General features: G+C 34.6%; 1 protein-coding gene across 1 annotated transcript; it reads right to left on the bottom strand.

Moving 5' to 3' along the window:
- Positions 1-19,414: 19,414 nt before the first annotated feature.
- LOC111901204 (blue copper protein 1b) lies at positions 19,415-20,073 on the bottom strand. The gene is made up of 2 exons (XM_023897088.2): positions 19,852-20,073; positions 19,415-19,740 (listed from the first exon to the last, which is right to left on the bottom strand). The coding sequence occupies exons 1-2, from the start codon at positions 20,015-20,017 to the stop codon at positions 19,415-19,417; spliced, it is 492 nt and encodes a 163-aa protein (XP_023752856.1). The 5' UTR covers positions 20,018-20,073.
- Positions 20,074-27,754: the final 7,681 nt, after the last annotated feature.

Genomic DNA, 27,754 nt, shown 5'->3' with positions numbered 1-27,754 from the left:
CACAACCCCAATAATCTTTTAAATCGAGCTCTATCATTCTTTGAACACCAAATCATAACATGTTGGAACGAATCGATCAAATCCTTGAAAGCCACAGAAAATCAAATCCTTCTTCAACAAGTGACAAAACTAGGATTAATCGATGCTTGCGTTGATTTAATCATCTCAAAAGCGTTAAATAAGCTGATTTATCTTGGAGAATCGGTCGAACCAATCAAGAATCTGGTTCTTTCTGATGAAGATGAAGATGGGTTTAATGGCGATGTGTACAAACCAAACGCAAAGAGAAAACTTTTTGTTCTCGATAGCTAACAAGATTTAAGTTTAACCACACTTCATCTTCAATTCTACAAGCCAATAATTCGAGGAATGATTTAATGCAAAATGGTTTAAATTACATCGCATCAAATCTCAACAAATACGGAAAAAGATGAGTGTTTTTTGACCCAAAAGAATCCGATCAATCGTCATCTTCTTCAGAAGGCGTTTCTTCACATTGAAGACAAGACACAATCGAAACAACTGAAAAACTTTTTGTAACGTTTCGAAAATTCCAATAAAATTTTTCATTTTTAAACATCAAGTCATACAACTATATATTTCAAACCAACAAGGTAAAAATGTAATTTTTAAAACATCAGAGTAATCAAAAGTAATCAATGTGGAAAAGCCATTAGGGGATGTTGTGCAGTCAAGCTAGACTCTTCACTTTGGAGCTGGAAGTACCTAAAAATTTTTAAACCATAAAACCGTAAACACAAAGCTTAGTGAGCTCCCTAACATACAACATACCATACATGTAATAGGGATTGCTATGGGCCTACCATCGTCTTATTGTCACTATTAGCCATGAGCCAATCACGGTCTTTCCTTGCGACACCAAGAGCCAAATCTTGGTCTTATGTATAAGTGCCAAGAGTCGCCTCCTGTTCTTCCTTGCAAGCATCACAAAGATAACTAGAAACATACAAATAACTGTTGGGGGCCAGACCTTGGTCTTGCATACAGTTTTTCAGGAGCTACCACCCGGTCTTTCATACATATGCCAGGGGCCACCACCTGGTCTGCCATGCAAGAATCGGTAAGGCAACTAGCATCCTACATAGTATAGTGAGAAGACTCACCTAAATACCGAAGACAAGTAAAGCACCCACTCGAGCCGAAGATATCAAGCATCCTCTTGCTAAACATATCCATAATAAAATCCTAATTAACAATTAAGGAAATGACTAACTCACAAAAGGTATAGGCTCACAAAAAACCTCCTATGGACAAAAGACCATTTTGCCATTCTAATACTAAGTCCCAACATGGTTGAACAAAAAATCAAACTGGTCAAAAAGTCAACGGTCAACCCTCAGTTGACTTACGCTTAACATAACACACTATCTATGCCCAGCATAGAGCTACACTCAACGTACATACAGTTTACGCTTAGCGTAGAGCTACGCCTCATGTTTAGAGGGCTACGCCCAACGTAGAGCCCATGATCCCAAAAACTTATATTAAGATCTTAATATAGCAAGCCAAACACTCAAACTACCAGATTTGATCTAAATGAATGTCTTAATGGAAGAAGCCTCTGACTTTATCCTTTTGCATGGCCAAGATGATCACAAAACCAAACTCTAAATTCATATTGACAAATTTTGCTTAAGAACCAATGCATGGATGGATGAGAGTGCCCAAGCTCTCATTTTTATGACTCTATGACCTCAAAAACATTAGGAGGGATTCAAATGGTCAAGAGTAACCTATACTCACAAGGACCAATATTATGGGGACAAAAGCATGAAACCCATAACCATACTAGATCTAACATGTGCAAGCATCAAGATGAAAGCTTTATACCTTCCAAAGATAGATGTTGGCTTGAAAACCCCAAATCTACACACCATGAAGCTTCCCACTTGATTCTACAAACACTATCTTACTTCAAAGAGCACACAAAATTCTCTAAAAGTTTCAAAACTCACAGTTGGTGGCTAGGGTTTCAAAGGAACGATGTGAGGTGATGGAGGCTGGTAATGGGAAGGATTACAAGAACTTAGAGCCCTTAAATAGGGCTCAAAACTGTATGGCTAGGTTTTTGGTCAGCAGCGGCTACGCCCTGTGTAGCATAACCTACGCTATATGTAGGTCTTTAAACTCCCGTCCATAATTCTGCACGTTTCAACTTTGTATTGGTCAACATAGGGCAAAATTCCCAACTTCCAGCTCAACTCTAAACAACCATAACTTCTTCTTTTCAACTTGGTTTTCGATGTTCTTTATATGCACATAAAGGTATTGTCGATCCCCATAATCCAATATAGTTACCTTTGGCTTAACACATATCGAACTAAAACCATAATCCATGACAAAGCCCAAAATACAACTTTCCCCATTTTACCATTTGGTTCCAACATATAAATCAAGGGCTTAGGTCTCATGATCAATATTATCAATGTTAATTAATGTCTAAACTTTATTTCCTCAAAGCCCAAATCCTTTACATGGTCGAATTATGGTCCACAATCCTGAATTAAGAAACGTACCAAAATAGAGTGTTACAACTCTCCCGCACCTAAACTAGACTTCTTCATCAAAATTCGCCTCGGTCAGAATATTTGGAGACCACACCAACGAATTCCATACGCTCCCTTCAACGATCTCGAATTCAAGGCATCCATGAAGTAAACGGAGAGACCACCCGGAATCCCATAACTACCAACAACAACTTCTATCTACAACCCGAAACAAACAAAGCCCCTACGACTCTGAATATCTCTCTGATAACTGGAAGATAGAACCCCTGACCATTTGCCGATGCTGGAAACCTTGCACTTGAATACGAAGGCGAATCCCAACACAAGTCTCAACCATTGGTGCCATACTAACATATAAATCACATACTTCCAACCAAACATTCACATTTTTGATCTATCTGAGATCTTCTTGGTTCCTGTTGACCTACCAATCAAATGGAGTGCAGAATCCCTGACCGATTGTTGAAGCTGATAACCTTACACACTGCCGCACCACGAGATTCCAACCAATATTCTAACCGAAAAAGGCTATCCTAGCATGCTCGCCAACACGGCTCCAACAACACTCATATTCGAACAAAGGACGACATAACCAACCAACACACGAAAATTAGCTAGTCTACTTCACTCCAGATGAATGCTATCGGCTCAGCCATAGTCTTACATCACACCCAACCCCAAATCGGCCTACAACTTTCCTCAATCCTATGAATGCCATAAACCTCCTACAGTCTCATAATCCTTCCTGTAATGGTCTAACTTAACCTAGTGAAGGATATAAGCCAAATCATAGACTCACAACACTCCCATAACTACTCATCGACCTAGTGAATGCTATGAGCCAGCCTACAGTCTTACAACACTTCCATACTGCTTACCAACCTAATGAATGCTACAGGCCACCTTGCAGTCTTACAACACTTCCACGCTGCCTACCAACCTAGTGAATGCTACGAGCCACCCTATAGTCTTAAGACACTTCCATACTGCCATAGGCCCATCCCATGGTCTTGCTAACTATGCACATGAATACCTTGCCAAAATCAGCATGAGCCAAAAATCCCAACTTGTTAATGAAACGTCCCAAAAATAATGACATGAAATTTTTGTTTTTATTTTTAACAAATCTCTAATACATATCATTTCCATAAAACCAAGGTAATCAAGATTTAGCAAACCATCATCGGATCAGAGTAAATCACAGAATGCAGAAACATGTGGTGTGTGCTCTGCAATCATCTCAAGCTCTTCTATTTGAAAACCAAAATACCTGAAACATAAATTGAAAACCGTAAAGCTTAGTGAGTTCCCCAAGAAACCGCATACCAAACATATCATACAACGGGCCCTGCCTAATGAGATACGGTTCCCGACCACACTCACATAATGGGCCCCACCAAATGAGATATGGGCCCCACCCACACTCGCATAACGGGCCACGCCAATAACATACATATACATGCACATACAAGTATCATACAAACAACAAGTATATAGAAATAACCAATCAAGGGTCGACCTTGGTTCCTTAGACCCGCTAAACCCAGTGAGGAGACTCACCTTGCACTGCTGAATCCCACATATAATCTGTGGCTGCTGGCTGACCTATCCCCGAACTATCAATATCAAACAACACCCAATCAATATTCGGGTCTCAAACCATGTCCATAAATCCATCATTAGGGTAGATGACCAGTTTACCCTTAATCTAGTTTGGACCAAGACTTAGGTCCAAACCTAATAATCCAAAAGACCCAAATACCAATAAACCACTCAAGGCCTAATTCATGGCCCAATTTTCCAAATTAGGCCCAAACCCATTGAAGGCCTTTCCAACATAATTATCAGCCCAAAACCTGATGGCCCAATAAGGCCCAAGACAATTAAGCCCAGAAGACGACCCTCACCGAAGCCCATCATGCCAAACCCCTCCCAACTGAGTATGCGGGGCCTACTCAGTTGTACGCTAAGCGTACATGAAGTTTAGCTTGTATGCTGCACATACAGACTTGTACGCCCATCACACTCCTCCATTAAAGCCCATTATCGACATTAAGCACTTAATGCTCAAGATCAAGAGTCCAAAACATAGATCTACTTCCTAAAGAACATCTAGACCCATAAAGTCATTGACTTGATGACTTTGCATGCCCCAAAAGAACCCAACATCAACTTAAAGCATTACACTTTCACCAAATGGACACCAACTCATACATACAGGATTCCAAGCCCTAAAGGAGGCAACTTTATGCATCTAGAACCTCAAAAAAACCAAGAGTGGCAAGTCAAAGCTCCTGGAGTGGCATCAAGCCACTAGATCTCATCCTTGGGACCAAAATGAACCAAAACTCATACATGCTAGATCTAAGACATCAATGATCAAGTTCATAGTTTTTTTACCTAAAACAAGCTGGAAATGAAGCCCATAATCTAGATCTATAAGCTCTTTATTGATCCCCATCCTTACACCAAACTCCATTTTCTTGGAAATGGACCAAATACACCAAAAATGGACACCATGAAATCAAAATACCATCATGAAGGCTAAAGGACGATCTACGCCTAACGTAGAGCTACTCTCAACATACATACAATTTACACCTAGCATAGAGCTACACCTCGTGTACAGAGGGCTACACCCAACATAGAGCCGTTGATCCTAAAAACTTCTATTAGTCTCTTAATACATTCAGCCAAAATCTCAAACTCCCAGATTCGATCTAAATGAATGTCTTAATGTCTGAGTTTATCTTTTTGCATGGCCAAGATGATCACAAAACTCATACATGGATGGATAAGAGTGCCCAAGATCTCATTTTTACGACTCTATGACCTTAAAAACATCAGAAGGAGGCATTCAAATGGTATGGAGTAACCCATACTTAAAAGGACCAAGATTATGGGGACAAAAGCATGAAACTGATAACCATACTAGATCTAACATGTACAAGCATCAAGATGAAAGCTTTATACCTTCCAAGATAGATGTTGGCTTGCAAATCCCAGATCTACACACCTTGAAGCTTCCCAATTGATCCTACAAACATTATCTCCCTTCAAAGAGTACACAAAATTCTCTAAAAGCTTCAAAACTTATAATTGGTGGCTAGGGTTTCAAAGAATCGATGTGAGGTGATTGAGGCTGATTATGGGGAGGATTCCAAGAAGTTATAGCCCTTATATAGGGCTAAAACCTTAGATTTATGGTTTTGGTCAGCAGTGGCTACGCTCTGTGTAGCATAACCTACACCATGCATAGGTCATTAAACTCCCGTCCATAATTCAGCACCTACGCCCAATGTAGGACAAAATTCCTAATTTCCAACTCTCCTTCAAATAGCCATAACTTCTTCGTTTTAACTCCATTTTCGGCGTTCTTTATATGCATGGAAAGGTATTGATGAGCTCCATAATCCTATATAGTTACCTTTGGGTTAACATATGTCGAACTAAAACTATAATCCATGCAAAAAGCCCGACATACAACTTTTCCCGTTTTTATCCTTTGGTTCCAACACACAAGTCAAGGGCTTAGGTCTCAAGATAATTATTATCAACATTGAATAAGGTCTAAAATTTATTTCTTCAAAGCCCAAAGCCTTTACATGGTCGAATTACAATTCACAATGTTGAATTAAGAAGCGTACTGGAACAAGGTGTTACATTTTTTCCAGATAATCGTGGGGTTTTCCCATGTGAATTACTATCTGAATTGCTTTAGGACGCGATCATTTAAGAAGCTAATAGCCATTGTCGAGATGGGTTTGAGTTAAGAATCTGGAAACAGTTAGATTTAGTAATAGTTAATGATCTTCTAGTTCCATCTCAATGGTATTCAAAAGATGAGAAATACGATATCAAATGCCTTTGAAGAACCATAGAACATTTTTATGAGGAAACACTACCCAAAGTTGTTTTGCAGAGAGAGCAGACTTCGAGGACGAAGTCTAAGATAAGTGGGGGAGAATTGTAACGCCCCATTTCTGGTACGTATTTGATCTACTTTTATATCATTTGTATTAGTGACTCGACGAGTGGTAGCCCTTACTCGTCGAGTAGTGCGAGGTTGGGACGCAAGTTTAAGTGACCTACTCGCCAAGTCTGCGTTGGGACTCGACGAGTAGGCCAGTCTGGATGAAACCCTAATTAAAGGGGTTTGCACCCTATTTAAACAACATTATGAGCTTCAGGTCCAGCCTCCATCACCTCCAAAGCATTACTTTCGAAACCCTAATTCCTTTTTGGAAAATTTGAGCTTTCTTAGTGACTAAGAGGGTTTTTGGTGCATTGTGTATCTAGTAGAAGAGTTGGAAGGAAGAAGGATCAAGGGAGAAGGACTAGATCTAGGAGCAACAACAGTTCCTCTTCACTTTCAGATAATCAAGCTCAAAAACTGACTTGTGGTTTTATAGATTTTCTCCTTTGCCCCTTTATGGAGTTTTGGGGTCAATAAGCTTGATCCTTAAGGCTTGGACGTCCAAGGTCGATTCACCTCCAGATCTAGACTCTAGAACCGAGTTCATGGCATAAAGATGCAAGTTTTATTGCCATATTAGCCCATGCACCCCTTTGGTCCTTAAAGCTTATACTTCCATGCATGCGTGTAAAGTTCATAACTTTACGTGCTAGATCGATCTTAGAAGCCCAGATCTACCTTTCGGACAAGAGTTGTACGCCAGAAATCAAGATTATAGACTTGGACAATAGGCAACTCGACGAGTTGTTCTTGGAACTCGGCGAGTCCGGGGCTTCAGTCCCCAATCTGCTGTGGTTCAAAGGGACCCAGCTAAGTAATAGCAAGCATTTAGACGAGTCAAGAGGATTGAATCAACATATTGAGATATAGCCACAATTTGGAAATCATGGGACTCGACGAGCGTTAGAACACACTCGGCGAGTCCAAGGCAATCTCCTTACCCACAAGAACAGACTCGATGAGTTGTTCATACAACTTGGCGAGTCATAGTCTGGACGTGTTCATATAATGAAGGAGGAATCGATGAGACATTCATACAACTTGGCGAGTCAGATGAAGGCTGACTAGATGCCATTATAGAAGGGGAACTCGTCGAGTCTTTGCTAAACTCGATGAGTATAGTCAGATAGAAGGATAAAAGAAAGGATAGGGACTCGACGAGTTGGCGGCCCAACTCGGCGAGTCAGGTCAACTGGAAGTTGACTTTGACCAGGGGTAATATGGTCATTTTACCCTAAGATTGGTTATCAGTGTTTGATTAAGTGTCTTTATGGGAATTGTAGCAGGGGAGTTACCAGAGCAGCAGTCAGACAGTTCCCGATCAACATTTCAGCAGTCAGCCTTACAGGGTGAGTTTCCTTCCAGTAGGAACGGGTCTACGGCCATAATGCTGGCCCGTTTAGATAGCAATAGTTCACTATGCTTGATGTCTTTGTGATTCAGGCATGTCTATGTGTTATGTGTTCCGGGATGCGGTCCGATGCAGTATGCAGTATATGTGTTATTGTTATATGTTATGATTACGTTATGCTATGTTCAGTCAGTTCCGGACTCTAGTCCGATGCAGAGGGCGAGGCCCTAGTTAGTTCTAGACTTCGGTCCGATGTAGTGGGCAAGGCCCAAGTCAGTTCCGGACTCTGGTCCGATGCAGAGGGCGAGGCCCTAGTTAGTTCTAGACTTTGGTCCGATGCAGTGGGCAAGGCCCAAGTCAGTTCTAGACTCCGGTCCGTTGTAGAGGGCGAGGCCCTAGTCAGTTCTGGGCTTCGGTCCGATGTAGTGGGCAAGGCCCAGTATGTGCTTTATTTGTTATTGCATGGTATGTGGTAGTTTGGGGGATCTCACTAAGCTTCGTGTTTACAGTTTCAGTTTTGGTTTCAGGTACTTCAGCTAGCAAGGGGAAGGGATTGAGTTGATGGCATGACACACACCACAGTTTTAGCCTGGGAGTTAGACTTTGATATTTTGACATGACTTTGACAGCAGTTGATAAGAGACATATTTTATGACATTTTGAGACACACGACTTATGTTTTCGTATATGATATTTGGATATTATGGTTTTATTAATGTTTTCAAACAAAAATTTTGGCTTGTATTTTTGTGTTGTTTCATAATGAGTTGTCGTATGGAAAATATGGAATGTTTCCATAGTGGGATGAAAGTACTTTGAATTTGAGACTTCATTTCCATGGAATTGTCTTGTAACAATCTCCAAAGGAATATTTTGTAATATCATTGGTCAAGTCTCTGTGAATTTTGGCACCTAGACATTACAAAAGAATCATTGCATGATAATTTAGAATCTAACTTTCTAACAGTGACAAGAATTTGGAAATCTTACACTTGCAATAAGGATTTGGAATTTTGAAATAAGCATCATTGACATGTTTTTTAATTGATCTATTTCACAAAGTAAGACCATAGACAAACATAGTGTGCATTCTTGGTGCATGACATAACTATTGTTTAGACAAACATAGTGTGCATGCTTGGAGCATGGCATAACTATTGTTTTAATTCAAGTATTTAGTTGATTATTCGAACCATTATACAATGAATGATGAGTAATCAATATGGCTCAAAAGTTTTGGGGCCATCTAGGGTTAATATTATTCTTGTGTTTCAATTTGCATGTTTTGACTTCCCGAATAACTAGGTTATTCAAACCATCCACAATCGATCATACTTTGGAAGTAGGTATTGAGGCAAGACTGTCATGAATGGGTCTATAGTTGGTCTAAGACAAAGTGGCTACAATGTTCATGAGTGCTACTGGAATAAGATTCGAGTATTGGATTCAACCCATGCTCATTTGAATCACTTCATGGATTTTATTAGGAATGATCATGAGACGATAATATCTTATATTCTTCAAACAGAGATGTGTGAGTTTTAGTTGTGAGTCGGTTGCACATTGACATAGGTAAACGCACCAGTAACTTGGATGTTATAAAGCATATCGTTGTGTGTAATTTGATGAGTAATTACAAGCGAGCATTTGGGTCAAAGTTTATCTGTTCCTTTTACCCCATGTGGTTAAAAGCGATATATGTGGGCCCCTCAATGACTTAGTGATGACATCAGACATGGACTGATTTGATTTGTTCAATTAGTCAGTCGTCATAAATCGGAAATCGGGAAACAACAGAAGGACAGAGAGAATGATTATAATCCATGTCTCAGTCCATATCATATCTAGAGTGGAGGAATACATGATCTCTTATCTAATAGACACATCATTGACTAGGTTAGAGTTCGACAACGACTTTTAAGAGCTACGATTGCTAGTCGGGTTGGAGTCATGCCTGCAATAATAGTTATTAGACTTATCCAAGTGGGAGACTATTGGATTAGGTGTCTAAGCCCATAACTATTATTGGTATGCACTTGAACCAAGAGTAGCATGGTCCATTTTGGTTGCATGGCATCAGAACAATTTGGATAGACTTTTGTGAGAAGAGGATATTTATGATTTATTAATATATTATAAGTTCTAATATATTAATATGAAATCATATTATTTAATTAGTATTGATCAAGAATTAGTTTGGAATTAATTGTGTGATCAAAAGAGACTAATTAAATAAATGGGATTAATTTGGTAAATCATTCATTCTTATAAAGTGGGCTTATGATCCATAGTTCTTCATGTTGGGCTAAACCCATGTGGTGACCCATGGATACTCCATGGAGGTTAAAACCCATGGACCATGAGGAATATGGAAAGTCATGAGTTACATGGTGTAACCCTAATGTGCACACTATATAAGAAGCCTCATAGATCATGAAATGGGACTTTTTAAGTGATAAGAAGTGAGGGCTAGTCGATTTGTGAAGCAAGTGTTCTTCTCTCAAGTTATTCCAATTGTTGGTGGTGTTGTGTGATTCCATTTGAGGTGCAACACTTAGGGCACTAAGTTCTTAAAGGTCCCAGGTTTCCAACTACAAGAAAAGGTATATTATCTAACTTGTTTTATTACTCAAGTATCAATGTTTTGTATGCTAGTTAGGGTAATACCTTGGAAAGTTCAAGCTTGCATGTATAATAGAGAAAACATAGATCCAAGGTATTTAGGGTTGCATATACACCTTAGGAGTGTTAGAATGCTCAAAACCTAACAGGTTTCAAGATCAATACGGATTCTAGTGACTTCTTGATATATGAGTTTTTTCTCAAGGAACATTTGTTGACGAGCTAAAACAAATATTCAAAAGTTCGTGTGGATTCTCGACAAGAAAACACTTTATAGAATAGGTATCAGTTTATCATGTGTTTCTCAATTAATAAAAACATCACAACTCCAATTCTATATGTTCCAGAGTAAGAAACATTGTTAAGCCACATATTTCAAGGTGTTTTCAACCTTCTTAGTTTGAAATGAGTTTCAAGATATGATTCATAGTTACTAGAGCATGGTTCTAAAACTTGATTTGGAATGAAGGATGACTCATCTCTTGATCGAACTATTTCCAGCAATATAGGATTCCTCTTCTTAGTCATAAAACTGCATTAAGATGTTCTTCGAGGGTCAACTGTGACATAAATTCACACTAAGATAATCATAAAGCATGATACTAAAATACCATCCTTTCCTTTCAGATTGGAGAAACTTTTATCTTTCTGCCTAATAGATTCTTCTTATTCATTCTGCTACTATTTGAATCTTTTCAAAGTATCAAAATTATCCTCAATCTTATAAACACAACCATATTTACCGAAATATCATAAAATCTTGACAACTAGAGTTATCGTACTTTGTGGTGGATCTGAAGAGTCCATATTAACATGTACTAGATCCATTTGTCCTTCAATTGCCTCACATTAACATGTGATCAATGAATTAGTCATAATTTTCCAATGAACAAGATTCTCATGCATCACACAATTCAAATTGCATGACTCCAAGTTTCCGTCTAATTTGAAAATTGGTGATAAGAATTCTTTTCACTCGGTTAATTATGACAATACCACAAGCGATATCATAAGAATCAAATCCACAATTAATATTGATAATATTATAAATGTAACCAACACTTTCATAAATTTCATTATAAAGGAAATATAAAATAAGGCAACCAGATAAACCAAAATTTCACTTTTATTGAAAATAAACGAAAATTTGAAACTTGTCCTTACAATGCATAAAATGAAAACTATGTTTCTTGACATCTTAGAAGAGTAATAGTAATATATTAAATTATCCTAACTCCTTAATAGTAGCTCTAAATTTTGATCATCGAATTGTGTGACCAAAGTCTATTTCTCACGATCGGATTTAGCTCACTTGGCTCAAGCTTCCTTCTTTCTTGTATATCCTTCAATATCATCAAAATGTGACTATCACATGATGTATTAAGAGTATATGAATAAGAACTTATAAAACAATGGAGTCAGATAGTGGGTATACCTGAAGTAGAGTCACACAATTTGACTTTAATATTTCTAAGATTTTTTAGGTATTTTGGGCAGCCTCGTTTCCAATGTCCCTTCAATTAGCAGTAGAAACAAATGGACTCTTTCGATTCAACACATGGAATGATCCCAAAACTAATCTTTTTTTTTTTTACCATATGATCAAACAATTTGATCTTGGACAACCCATTTCCATTTGGAAGAGAAATATTTTCTATACCACCATTGTCACCATTTCTAATCTCCATGGAAGCCTTAGAATTAGACCCAATAAGCATCTTGCTTTAGATGTGCTCTTAAGCATTTCTTCTTTAATAACAATCAACGCTTGAGTCTGATCAATTAGAGTTACGTCGATATTCCTCATATCAAAGTTCTCAATGAACTGATCATATGACTTTGGAAGCAAGAGGGGAACCAAACCAATAGCCTTCTCCCTTGGGAAAACGACACCCAATCTATCAAACCTGTCAATGTACGATGCCATTTTCAAAACATGCGCACACACAAAGTTTCCATCTTCATGTTTACATGCCAATAAGGATTGAGTAGTCTCATATCTTTCAATTTGTGGAAAAACGTGATGTTGGGAGAGTCACAGAAGGAGTAGGTGGAAGAGTTTAAGAGAGATGTTGTCCAATTCCATCATTTCCTAAGCAAGGGAAAACAATTTCACCTTGACTTGAAATTGGAAGACCATCTCCAGAAGATTGAGGAAAACTATTTCCATAAGAATGAGGAAGACCATTTCTATCTTCATAAGACATCTAAAACTAAGAGAAAAGAGAATTCAAATTAGTTGATTTTAATCCTTAATTATTAACCCAAAATTTAAATTAAGGCTAGGATCCATATTTTCGATTCAAACTTTGAAGAAGGATGTCATAATCAAATTTAAATCTCTTTTGGGTAGGTAAGGCTTTTACCAATTCCAATCTTATGAAACTCCTAGATCTTTTGAGATTCATTAAATCTTATCAATGGCATGTTTAATCTTGGATTATCCTCTCACTTTTGTGACTGGGATGCCGATGATCACAAATGATATGTGAATAAACATGCAAATCCGCTTGACAACCTCGATGTCATTTATCATCTCATATTGATGTACCGGTTAACCACACACACTCCATTAACAATGATAATTTTCGATATGCTCATCATATCTCTTTATAGTCCCTATTAGTATGCCGGTTAATTTGAATCAATTATGATTTAATCTTTAATTAAATTAATTTTAATCATTTATGATTTAATATTTATCTTTTAATTAAATTAATTCATATCATTTAGGTGTTAAATAATCATTTTCTATTAAACAATTAATACAATAATTCAAATTTAAGCCTAATCCAAAACCATTTTAATTTTCGAAATTAGGGTTTGGGGTTATCCAATTTTAATCATTTTATTTTAAGGAAACTAGAAAACCTTAAGGAACCCTATCCATATTCGAAATTTAAGGGTGGAGGTAGGGTTTCAAGAACCCTAGCCTTATGTGATGTGATTATAGAACATGGTTTGGCATGCGGAATTAAAGATTGCACAATGAACATGGTGATTTCAGTGTTTAAGAGATGTATTGAATATGTGTGGTGTTACAAAAAAGGGACACAAATCTACATTTACATAAATAATACACACTCATACACTCAACTTTTACACCTCTCAAGCACACCTCTACAAGTAGACTAAACCCACCTTATATAGAGGTATTTACATGTCTCTCTCTCACTCTCTAATACTCATTAGTCATAAGGCTAATGCACCATATGCAAGCGGGTCTACAAAAGTTAAACCATCTACAAAGTTATACATGAAGAACTTTACATCCCAATATTCTCCCCCTCAAAGTTAGGAATGGATGACCCACTTCAAATCTTCCAAATCGAGCAATTACGCAGTTCGATCCTCAAAGGTGACACATATCGAAACAAACTTCAATCTTTAATTCTTCCATGATTCTTAAATTTAGGATCTAGGATGTGAGACCATACAATCCGAGCATCAACGAATGATCACGAGCTTCTCAAACTCTAAATCGATCACCTAAAGTTGAGCATAAAAACACACCCCAAAAATCTTCAATAATTCCAAACCCACTTCGAAAATAAATCATTTCCGAACTTCCAATTGCATCATCTCGTAAGCTTCAAAACTTCAAGATCACTTCGGTCTTCAAATCCGCGCAATATGAAAAATTCAAGTTCGAATTTCCATATAAACTTTTCCCCTTTTTATAATCGAAATTTGATTATAAAACCTTCAAGGAAAAAGGACGTGCTCTATTCGGAATTTTTCGTGTAAAAACTCCCCTTAACATGTGGTATAAACTTTGTGCTTCAATCCGAAAAACCCAAAAAAATATTCAATTTTTAGCTTCGTTCACGGATCGCCTTTGACAAAATTTCTCAAAAATGGGTAGAAATTGTCAATTTCAAAATTCTACAGTGACCCAGTGCGCCCAAAACAACCAAAAATGCGAAACACTACCCTATTTGCGAAACTGGGCATAATGTGTCAATTCGCATTAACTGCAGGAACACATTCGAAATATTTTCCCAGTTTACAGAATTTTTCCCCCAATTCGAAACTGGGCAGAACCTGTCAAAATTGTGAAACTTCAGGGATTCGAAATAAAGAATCTTCATTGTTCACCGAATATTACTCCAATTAGAAATATGATAGAATCTATCAATAAGCTGAAAAATTAAGGACTCGAATTCGAAAAGTGAGCCTTCTTCCCCAATTCATTCAAGATGTGAACTTTGGAACGGACATCATCACCAGTCAAATTCGATGTGATCCAAATAAAGGCTTTCGACCCCAAGGCGTTCGACTCCAAGTGAACGATAACAACAAAAATCAAATGAAGCTTTGATTTCGATTCATCATCTCCAATGACTCCAATTGACTTTCGATTTCGATTATCAAACACTCATTCTGATACTTTAAATTCCGACTTCGCATATATTCAGTTCGATCAAAACAATTAACAGTCAATCTGATTTTGATTTTCTCTGTTTGACTCTTCAATTTCAGTTACCGACAAACACCATAGTTATCTTCTCAATATCAAATTTAAGATCAAATACCCATTTTCAACCAAAATTGCAACCGTTCTTCATCTGTTCTTGAACGTTCTTCATCGGTTCATCAATTTCAATCAAAATCAACGATTTCCGAGTTCAATCAAAATCTCCAAACCAAGAATCATCAATTCATTAAATAAATCTTCAAATCGATGATCAATTTCCAAAACAAGATTCATAGATAATATAGGAATTGAACAAATAAGATCAATAAATTGATCAGATGAACATGAATGAGAAAATCGAATGACCAAATGGATCAGATTAAGAATTCGATTGAGTATAATATACGATTCAAATATAGAAATCAAATTGATGTTCTCGATCATCAATATATGACCAACTGGCCACATGGAAAATCAGATGCACGAATTTATTTAGGGCTAAAGATCGAAAGCTAAATCGATCAATTTGAATCTGACGAAGAATGTCAATAAGAATCACGATCAGAACTCATCCGATGAATTAGATCCAGATGAACATGATCGATTATATAACAAATTGGGCTCAAAGGAATGGATCATGAGCAGTAATAAATTGAAGATTGGGCTCAAACATGAACAATATCAATATGACTCCAAATATGAACAATATCAAATTCTAAAAATGAATCAAAATGATTTACGGATAAAATCTTGATTTAAACAAATAATTTTAATTGAGAATCAAATTGAACATAAGAATATGATTGGATCGGGGCTTGATCAATGGAAAAATTATTGGATCATAAGAAGTGGGTTTTTCAAAAAAAATTGATCCAACGAGTCAAAACGATCAAAAATCAAGAACGCAACGCACAAATCATCAAGATTAAGAGAGATCATAGAGAGAGACTCACCATAAATGCTCTAATTGTGACAAATTTAGCCAAACCGAGAATCGTTTCTTCAAAAAATCATGTTGATCTTCGAAGACCCGCTCTGATACCAATTGATGTGATTATAGAACATGGTTTGGCATGCAGAATTTAAGATTGCACAATGAACACGGTGATTTCGGTGTTTAAGAGATGTATTGAATATGTATGGTGTTACAAAAAGGGACATAGATCTAAATTTACATAAATAACACACACTCACACACTCAACTTTTACACATCTCAAGCACACCTCTACAAATGGACTAAACCCACCTTATATAGAGGTGTTTACATGTCTCTCTCACTCTCTAATACTCATTAGTCATAAGGCTAATGCACCACATGTAAGTGGGTCTACAAAAGTTAAACCATCTACAAAGTCATACATGATGAACTTTGCACTCCAACATTATGTGAAAATTAAAGCCTTTTAGGGTTTAATTTCTATACACCCTACTTTTGATTTATTCAATATTATGCACAATCAACTAGTAAACTATGACTCTGATACAACTACTAAGTTTTATAGGTTATAAATCTTTGCATGAGGCGGAAAATAACTTAACTCTTAAGTTAACATGTAACCTATTTGGATCTATGTTTTCTCTATTCATAGCAATAAACTATGAACACCAAGAACCCTACAGGAACTCTATAATAATCGAAAATAAACAAAGAGTTAGGGTTTACATACCATTTGATTATTATAGTAAATAACCACAAAAATTCCTTCTTCAAAGCCTTAGAAAGCAAGCACCAGAATTCTAATGTCTCTAATGGCTTACACCCAAACCCTAGAAACCCTAAAATGAAGAGGAGAGAGAGGAGAGAGGAAGAAATTTTTTTCCTATGCATGCAAGAAAGGGCATGAGCGAAAATTGATGACCTTGTGATCATATTTATTGTTTAGGTAACTTATAGGTAAAGATAGATTTAAATTAATTAAATAATAGATTTAATCTTAATTCAAATTCTTTCTTTTTATGCACCAAGAGGCTTCTAGAAACCCTAGAAGAGCCTCCAAAACCGTCCATGCAATGGAGGGTTCTAGAATTGCTTCTTTTGTTTAACTATTGAACAATTACAATTCACTCATTGCACTTTTAATTAATTCCAATTAATCCCAAAATAATTCCTGATTAAATTTGATTAATAATTAATTAATTCTAATTGATTTATTGTTAATTTATTAACCATATAAATTAACAAATATTTTATTTAACTATTGATCTTATGTTAATTTATTAATCACATAACAAATTAACATATTAATTATCTATTTGCAATTAATATATTAATCACGTAATATATTAACAATTTTTTTTTCTCTCTCTCTCTCATAATATCATTTCTAACTATTTCTGGTTATGAAGGCAATCCAAAAATAACTTTGTTTATATATATATATATATATATATATATATATATATATATATATATATATATATATATATATATATATATATATATATATATATTAGGATGTGGGGTATAGAGAAGGAAGCCATTGAAGTGACAGAGATGTCAAAGGGACCAAACATGGGCGGAAGTAGCCATCTTAGCCCCCGCTCCCGAATTCCCTTGTTCCCCTCGTCCCGACCCCAAATTCCTCTGTTTTCCAATCCCTAACCTCGCTTCCTTCCCGGTTTTTCCATTTCCCCGAATCCCGTTAACCCCATTTGACCCGAAATCTCCCGTTTAGCTTTCTTTATCTAATTTTTCATTTGTTTCTTTCGGTTATTCTTATATACTAAACTCATTATTCAAATACAAAACATTACATAATGGCTACTTTAGGTTTAATATTTCCTTTTATAAATATAAATAATTAAATAAAGGGTGTTATTTCGATGGGTTCACTGAGTATTCATAACGGAGCTTCCGAAATCCGAAAACATTGTAAAATTACCCCATATAAAAATAGGTCTTGTGGGATCAAGGTCCAACGCACTTTTTTATACCCCTATCACAAATAAAGTTTCCTCATAATCTTGATCTTTGTTATAGAATGACTATATGATGAAGGTATTGTTGTTTATCGCAATAATGATGAAACAAAAGATCTAGTTTTTAAGAAATACTAATGCCGAAAGTTTACGTCCGAGAAAGAGAAATGCTTTACAGAGAGACCATGAAGCTGCCCTTGATTGTCTCATACATAACTACTTTGCCGATGATGCCATTTATGAAACGTACCAGCTTCGTTGATGATTTTCGAAGCACAAACATTTATTCCTACGTATAGTTGATGATTTAAAGAGCAAATATCCATTTTTCCAATTCAAATAGCAAGTATCCATTTTTCTAATTGAAATTTGATCCAAAATATGTTGATGCATGAGATGAGTATTTAAATGATGTTTATGTAACATATATGAACAATCACAATATTCATTTACCTTAATTTCTCAACGATCGATACCATTCTTATATAATTTCTTATTGTCGTGTTCGAAATCATATCCACCAATATTTTACTAAATATATGCCAACAAACTAAATTTCACATTTAGTTTTAGAGAAAGCTTCTTGGCATAAAATTAAAACTCTTCATCCATTTTACCATCCCTTTTAGGATACCCGAAGATGGGTGTTATTGTGTGCATTGTGGTGTGAACACCACCCCAAGGGTGGCGTGGTGGGTGTGGTTTGAACCACAACTAATAACATTTCTTCTCTCTTTCAAATGTACAACACATAATACATTAAGTATAAGTATCCTAAGGTGATATGGAGCTGTGACAATTTTCTAGGTGAGTGGTGGTGACGTGGTAATAATGTGACGAGGAGATGATAACATTTTTGGAATTGTCAAGTGATATTGCCTCCTGTGGTGAGTGATATCTACCTCAATACACCATTCTTTATGTATCATAAACCCCAAATAGTTGGAAAACTCATTTGGATATAATACTTACTCACGGATGCACATGTTGCTCAATAAAACATTAATCTAAAGCTTATTCACTAATTCTAACATGTCGTACTTAACCATGCACCCCGAACGAATACTGGGCTTTAAAATTAAATTGATATACAATAAGACTTAAAAAAAAATAAACACCAATCTTTTGATTAAATACTTACAAAGGCAAAGAAAATATGGGTGTATAAAATACGTAAAACCGAAAAGAAAATGTAACAAATTAAACTGTAACTAATTTTAGGCCAACCTCCGGTTGAGTACAAATTTTGTTTTGTTTTTTAGTTCGATTATGATTCACGATCTCAGTGGCAAATGGTTACTCAGTAAAACCGGAAATTTTAATATATTAGTTTTATTTATTAGATGCACTACTAATATCATCATTAGTAAACCCACTAATGAATCAACCTACATCAATTAATATTAGTCCATTCTGGATGTTTACTTTTCCATATGAATACAAGTTAAAAAAGATGGTGGAAATCGATCCATATATACTAATAAAAAGAAATCCACATTTCGTATATAAATTGTCTCAAACCGATACATCAATAAACAAATAGATATGTAATCAAATATCAAATAAACAATTGAAGAAAATAAAACAAACTAGACATGTTTCATACCAAGTGAAACAAAATACCACCGAATAATGCAACTACAAAGCCATAGACTGTTGGCACTATCAATTTGGTGGATGCAGATGTTGCTACTGGGCTTGGAGCGGGAGCCATTGTTTGTGGTAGAACAGTGATGAAAAGCTTCATGTTTCTTAACTCACAATGCTTCCCAACACCACAAATGTACCATTTTCTTCCTGGGGTTTGAAGTGGGATGATGTCTCTTCCACTTGTCAAAGTTCCATTCGAAGATGAAACAATACATTGTTGAAAACCGGTGCCATTGACTTTCATCACATTGTGGGCACCAGATGCATAGTTGAATACTGGATGAAGAATATAAAATTAAAAAGTTAACTTTCTTGAAAACCTAAAATGCTTGAAAACGATATTAAATAAGCTAAATGTATGTATATTTGTGGGAATATAAATCGTACCAAGTGTATCTCCAACGATGAAAACTTTATCCTTGGCCCAAGATTGGTAATCAAAGTCGAGAGTCCAACCACTTTTGTCCCCAACAATGTATTCCTTGGCGGATATTGAAGTTGCAAGAACAACAAGGGTTCCGATGAAGATGATGACTGAATGTGATGCAGCCATTTACGAAATAATTATGAGAGATTTTGAATAAATATTTCTGTAATTATTAAAACACCCTAAAATTGGATTGTAATTTGCTTGTAGGCTACATGCATGTTTAGCTTTGCTTATTTATAAGGTTTGGGAATGAATGTAAAAGTGCGAAGTATGCAACCGGAAATGGACGGCAATGACATTGTGGAATTGGTCTTATTTTTTTGCCTTTCTGATTGCTACACTAATTATTAAAAAAGAAAACTACTTTTTTTCTTTCTTTACCAATTGTCAATCATATTTTGATTGTATTTCTGTCACGGGATCCATGCAAAATACTTATTTAATTAGAACTAGGAAGGTATTGCCTATGCTTACGAATGGTCTCGATTGTTTTTGGGCTCTTTGTGATATGGATTCATGCTGTTTGTTTAGTTGGGTACATGAGACAAATGTGAAGTCACTATTTCATTTCATGACTACATGCTTGTCAGCAATGAAGCATCACCAATCAAACCTCGATTGTCAACATTATTTACCCAAGCCTTGTGATCAAAAATTGGAAAATAATATGGATAAACAAATGAAATGACTTGATTCAATACCGCAAGCATAGAAATTTTAATGAGACGACTGTTTATGTTTTATTCTTTTTAATAATAATAATAATAATAAAGGTATGCTTATGTTTTATTCTTTTTAGTTTGCAATTCATATTTAATATGTAGTAAAAATTTATAGAATCAAGTTTTGGACGTAATTTGTAGTGGGTAAGTTTTTTCAAAAGTTTTTAAATGAGTTCCTATTGTGGATGTTCTAGCTTTATTAAAATTTTTTATATATTATGATTTTAATATTTTTCCTGTGTAGCCAAAGTTTTTATAAATAATAATATTAATTAAAAGGATTCCTCAAAACAAAACTTGCAAATCTTACAAAAATTCTAATTTCACATTACTGTTAATTTCTTTAAGAGAAATTAACCAACTATTCATATAATAAAAAACTTTAAAACACAACAACACCAAAAAAAAATGTCTAAAAAGCCAAAATGAAGAATATCGATATGAACAAAACAGAATAATAATCCAAGAAAAACCATGGAATACTTGATACATTTGATAAACAACTTTTTATGTAAATGTTACTATAAAAAGTAAAAACCAATAAACCATGGAAATATGTAATATCCAACTAAAAATGGAATTAAAATTAAAAAAAAATGCAAAGTGGATAAACCAAAGAGATGAGTGGTTGTGGAGACTAACCCCTCGTTCCGGAGTTTAACAAAAGAAAAAGAAGAGAAAAGAAAAGAAAGTCATGAGAGAAAAGAAGAGAAAGGAAAGGAAAACAAAATTTTCTTTTGTATTCCCGAGTTGGAGAGAAGTGGAAGAAAAATGAATCATTTTGTTCTTTCTTTCCAAATCCTCCCAAATCGGAAGGAAAGTTAGGAGGGAAAGTGATCCTCCCATTTCCCTCCACTTCTTTCCACTTCTCTCCTTTAATGAAACTCGGGAACACCAATTTATTTTATTTTCTTCTTATTTCAATTCATTTCTTTTCATTTCTCTCGTTAAATTGAACTCGGGGACGGGGTGTAAGATCTTACCTTAACCATATCAATTATTTGCAAGAAATCTCCCAAACGGATAAAATCTTTCAATCCCAATTTCATTCTTCTCGATCATAGGATTGTTATTGTACTGTATATTAGCTTCTAGTATCCACCCAACTACCAATTTTGCATACATTTAATATTAAAAAAATTAACAAAAAACAATGGTGGAAATGAAGTTGAATGAACTAACCTTAATAAGGATCGAGAGTTGGGTGTGGATTTGGATTCATAGACTCAAGCACCTTCACCATATCTTCAATTTCCGATTTATTCTCACTTGGAATTACAAAAATGACTCGATTGTATCCTATTAAAAAAATTCCAAAACAAACAAAAAATGCCCTAATAGGTAAAACAGATTCCATGTAAAAACCATTGAAAATCTCATTTTAGGATCAAAAGTTGTTTCAAGAACAACTTCATTTGAAAGTATATCTCCCTCCACTGAATACATGTGCAATTTACCATCTTGCCCTCCCAAAATGGCTTCATTTCCATCAGGGTAGTTGTACATGTAGTCACAGTACACCCACAATCAACATTTGCCAACATGTGTGTAGCTTTCAATTATCATCCTCATAATCCTTATTTGATATATAATTCTTTGAATCTTTTCAATGCATCAACAATTAACAATTTAGGTAGCTTTACATAACTAAAATCCCCTATCCCCTTCCCCTACTCTAATAAAAGAGTACCCAAATGCCACGTGTCATTTGGTTGACCCCCTCCCACGCTTATTATCCCGCTCAATTTTTCAATGTGAATTTTCTTAAATACCCTTCGACTATTATCTACCCCTTGCCCGTTTATTCCAAGCTCTACTATTCAGCTACTTTCCTAACTATAGGCCACGAAATCAGCTCCTAAGTTACCAGGATTCTCATAATAATTAGCAATAATGGTGTTAATGTGATATGTTTCAATTTTTTTTCTTCTATTTGATCATAGCCATCTTCTCTATCTGAAATTACTATTTTATTTGCCAGGATATCAATTAACTCTCCTCTTCTCCTCAATGTGCTATAATTTATTACAAGATACGTCAATGTAACTCCACATGTATTCTCTTTGGTTTCGTTTTCTAATGGTGTATTGTATTGCCAAAGGAAATACAATTTCTTATTTAGTTTGTTTGTGAGTTTTTTCAATCAATCTTTTGGTTATTTGTCGGATGAGATCGAGTTATTACATCTTTCTTCAAATAACTCGTCATCAATATCAATTTATGGTTATCTGTTCTAGAAACTGGAAGAATCATTATTAATGTTAATAGTCTGAGCGAGGAGAACATATGTAATCATGTTCTTGAAGTTGATTCACATACATAAGGTGTTTGGTGAAATGCTCAATAATAAGAGACCAAGTAATCTAACATCTTTTCCTTTTCCTTTTCCAGATCTATGATGTGTCTATCAACATTCGTATTGTGGTAAGTTACTTATTAGTGACATCTGATTGAAACATTATATTATATGATTTTAATTCCGAATTTAATTTTATATGTATTAAGTTATTACACACTTTTTTTGTGTAGTTTGGATTCATGTTCATCGCATTGATATGGAAGTTTGATTTTCCCCTTCATGGTTCTGATTATTGCAATTCTTAATGATGATTAGAGAGATTCCGATGCAAGTCTTGTACTATTTATTCTCTTAATAGTTTTGCTAATTTTGATTTATTTTATAAGTCAGTTTAAAGCTAAAAGAGATCTTCACTATTGGACTGGGAGGTGACCTAGCTTTAATGAACGTCATTTTCTTCTGGATCATGAAAGACACGACTTCTTCACAGTAAGTGAAAATTTATTTATTTAAAATTTTCCGTTATTTTGATTGTGTTCACTTGAAACTCTAAGCCTCAAACAAAATAACTATACGTGCACAGTGCATTTTAGTAATAGTTAGCACTTATCTTATTTTGTCATTAGTTTTAATTTAATGGTGTTTAAAATTTCAAAAATTGTCTTAATTTGGTGAACGTCCAATGAAGAAATATGGATATAATCATTCTTTTTAACGTTTATGCACATGCTTCTTGTGAAAAGTCTTACCATCAAAGGATAAACTTTTTTTGTGATGTAATATTTTTACGAACAATTACCTAATATTATTTAAACTAGGTGTAAGACCCGTGTACTATACGAATTTATTAAAAATAAAAATTTAATATCAATATTTAAACATTAAATATTTTATAAAATAACACTTTTACATAACATAATGTAATCTTTTGAAACATTTATGAAAAAAATTAAATATTATTTAGAGTATTTATGAGACTTTATTATCAAATTAATATAATGATTCTCTTTCCTTATAAAACTCATTAGAATTTTGTGGAATTTTATTTTAAAAAATAGAAAATCCCAAAAAATGACAAATGAAAAATAACAATTCTAAAACTCCCACAAAATTATATGTGGCAAAAATCATGAGAATTTGACAAATGACAAAAAAAACATTCATTTATTAGAGAGGATGCCATAAAAAAATCTTTTTCTCTCCACGGAGAATCAATTAGTTAGAATGTTTAATCCATCATATTAAAAAAATAAAAATAAAAAATAAAAATAAGCAGGTTTTTAATTTTATTTTTCAGCTTCAAGTCTACATATTATGTGGGATAAAAATGATAGAAGTGCTTTTTAACTTCAAATGAAGATGAAAATTACTTTCTACATATGTAAATGGCTAATTTTTTTATTTTTATTTATTTTTTTATTTTACTTTTGGTTTAGATGCAATAGACAACTAGGAATTGATGGCAACTTAGGGGGTGTTTGGCTTAGCTTTTCAAACCCCAAAAGTCCTTTTTGAAAAAGTTACAAAAAGTCAGGATTTCCTGACTTTGTCAAAATATTTTTTTTCCTTGTGAAAAAAACTTCAAAAGTGACTTTTAAAATTAGTTTGCCAAACATCTTTTGTTTTTTTTTTCTTTTCCAAAAAGGACTTTTGGCTGTGAAAAGCTAAGCCAAACACCCCCTTAATTTTGACACATTTTCATTAGAGCTTTAAAATTTGTTTATTGTTCTTATGAAAATTGAAACCACAAAGTAAATTTTGATTATAAAATGTTTATTAAAATGGTGTAAATAATACATATATAAAAATGTGTAATGTAAAACCATGAAAGAAACTTTTTCTAACATTTTTTTTTACCGTTTTTATGCTTGAATGGATGGTTATGTTTACATATTTTGTCTAAAAAAAAGTTGGTGCAATCTATGTTTTTGTTTTTCCTTTTGTTTGTTCTTTTTTGTTTGTAAATTAAATAACATAGTTTACTTTCTTTTTCTTATTTTTATAGTAATGAACATTAATGAAAAAAGAGTCCCAATTATAACATTGTACTTTGAAAGTACGATGATGTAATAATAACAAATGAAGATTATCAAAGTTCCATTCTAAGGTGCTGTTTGTTTTTTCTGAGACAAAATGTCTGCAGTCTGCGGATCATATCTGTAGACCTTTGCAGCAGAAGAGGTGGACCAAACGTCTGCAGTCTGAAAAAAGAATATTGTTTGTTTTTTTAACATCTACAGGTTACTAAAATAAACTAAAATCTAAATAAATTGATTTTTTTAAACTACAAAGTGATTTTTTAATATATTTATGACTTTGTTATAAATAATTAACAAATCTAAATCAACTTTTATGTATTATTGTATAATAAGTGAAAATAAAAATTCTACAAATTAACGTATATATTTGATAAAAACCAATAATTTTGGTCGCAAAGTTACGCCTAAACATTGTAATTAGGATTCAAAAAATTTGATATATAAATGAATGGAAATAAACTTCAATTTTTTCAATTAAATCAATTAAAAATGTGCCATAAATATTTTTTTCTAATAAATTGACGATGTTTTATTAAATAATGTTTTATAAAGTTTTGCACAAAAAATATAAGAATATATATATATATATATATATATATATATATATATATATATATATATATTTTCATATTTGTATAAACAACTTTAACGACCATTATTATAATAATTTTTTATTTATAAATTTGTAAAAAATATCATGTTGGTGTCGTAGAACTTTTTTTAAAAGTATTGTAACTTTTTTTTTCAAATTGTTTACCACTAATAAAGTTGGAATAAATATAAATTCAAAAAAACTAAAAAAAAATATATATGTGTTTTTTTAGACTAGAAGATGTTAGAAGACTCTGGTCCACATCTGCGCCAAGAAGAGGACGCACATACATTTTTAGGTCTGCAGTCTTCAAAAAAATAAACAATCTGCAAAGGCTAATGTCTGCGCATGGTCTGCGCCGCGCAGACAGAAGAGGTCAGGAAGATATGCGGACAAAAAACAAACACCACCTAACTCTATTTCGACATTGTATTTTGATAATGTTCTTATTTTTATGTTTGGTCCTATTTATATCCTATTTCAACCTTGTATATTCATAATCTTCCTATTTCAGCATTGTACGTTGAAACTCTTTCTAATTCAACAATGTACTTTGTAATTGTTTCTACATGTGTGTGTGTGTGTGGCTTTTTGTGTGTAAAAGAATGAAAGTACAATAACTAAGAATATTGCCATGTTTTTCAAATGATATGTTATTTATGTTGTCATGGAACTAACATTTATGTCATGTGTTGCTTTTGTTACAAGAACATACCCATTTGGTGATAAGATGGCATCCATGTTCTTGTAACACTCGGATCATGCGCACATTATCTTTATTATTGTGAAGTTAAAAGTTTCAACATTGGCCCTTCTCACGACGTGAGGAATGCTTGCTCACCTCGTGAGGAGTGAGTTGGACCCCTGCATCATTTTAAGGCTCACGACGTGAGCAATGTAATGTTCACGACATGAGAGCAGATGATGACCAAACCCTAATTGTTTGGTATTTAAGGGAATGAGAGGTCTAAGGTTGCGCACCCTCAGCTTCCCTCACTCTCTAAACCTCTAGAAACCCTAATCTTATTCCTCCTTAAGATCCTTTGTCATTTGAATGCATTTCTAGCTTGAAGAAGAAGAAAAGAAGAAAAAGAAAGAAGTACTCTAGTGGTGGTATGGGCAAAGTATCATCATCATCACCATCTTTTCCTGCTTTTGGACCTTTGTAAGTATCAAAGGCTCCAACTTTATTGCTTATCATGGATAGATCTTGAGTTTTGTCCATCTTATTTATGCTATTGCATGCTTGAGTGGAGTAAATCTATAAATTTGGCAACTTAAAGGATTCTAAGAGTCCCTAAATCATAATATTGTTCAGATCTGAAAGTTGGTATGTATTTGAGGCATGCATGAAATATTGAAGCTCATTTCTTAACTTTTAACCTAGAAAGTGGATGGATCATGATTGGTGCATGCATGGCCATAAAGGAAACATTTTTATGGACCTTAGGGGTCCCCTTTAACTTTTGGATGAACTAGACTCAAGGGATTAATGGAATAAGGACTTAAAAAGGTGACCCTTAGCCTCAGACATCGCTCACAACGTGAGATTCAAAGAACCCCGTCTTCTGTTGGAATCCTTGGAGCTCACGACGTGAGAATGGGTGCTCACGTCGTGATGCCAGTTCAGGTGGTTTCTTTGACTGAGTTGCTAGATTGGGTTGAGTCGAGTGGGAATCGGACCGAGTATGTTGTCATGATGTGACCAATGCTTGGCCATGATGTAAGGTTTGATATGGTCTTTAAGGGCCGTTAACTTTGACTTTGACCAAGGTTGACCAAGTTTGACTTAAGGATATTTTAGGTATTTCAGATTATGCTTTAGATTTGGTTATTTTGATAATTAGGTGTCGGTTTGAGCTGAGATTCGGATTCATGACCTCATCAGCTAGTTTTCAGTTTTTGAGGTGAGTTTTCCTTACTCTACTTACGGGTCTAAGGCACCAAGGATGGCCCATTAGATTAGATATTCGGTTATGTGATAATATGCTATTGTGTTGTAGTGATCTATTAGATCTGTATCCTGATATATAGGATGATGTTATGCTTAATGATCTGTAGATCTGTCTGGTTGTCTGTTGTCTGATTATATGTTATGTATTATATGTGCATATATTTTGGTTGGTGGTTGAGGCTTTACTGCTATGTGTGTGGGCCAATAGACCAGGGGAATTCCAACCCAATGGTTGATTAGACCTGAGGGTATTC

The sequence above is a fragment of the Lactuca sativa genome, chromosome 6 (genome assembly GCF_002870075.4).
Source record: "Lactuca sativa cultivar Salinas chromosome 6, Lsat_Salinas_v11, whole genome shotgun sequence".
In the NCBI taxonomy this organism is placed as follows: Eukaryota; Viridiplantae; Streptophyta; class Magnoliopsida; order Asterales; family Asteraceae; genus Lactuca; species Lactuca sativa.
The sequence above is the reverse complement of the archived record's forward strand: the minus strand, read 5'-3'. Positions and strand labels throughout refer to the sequence as shown.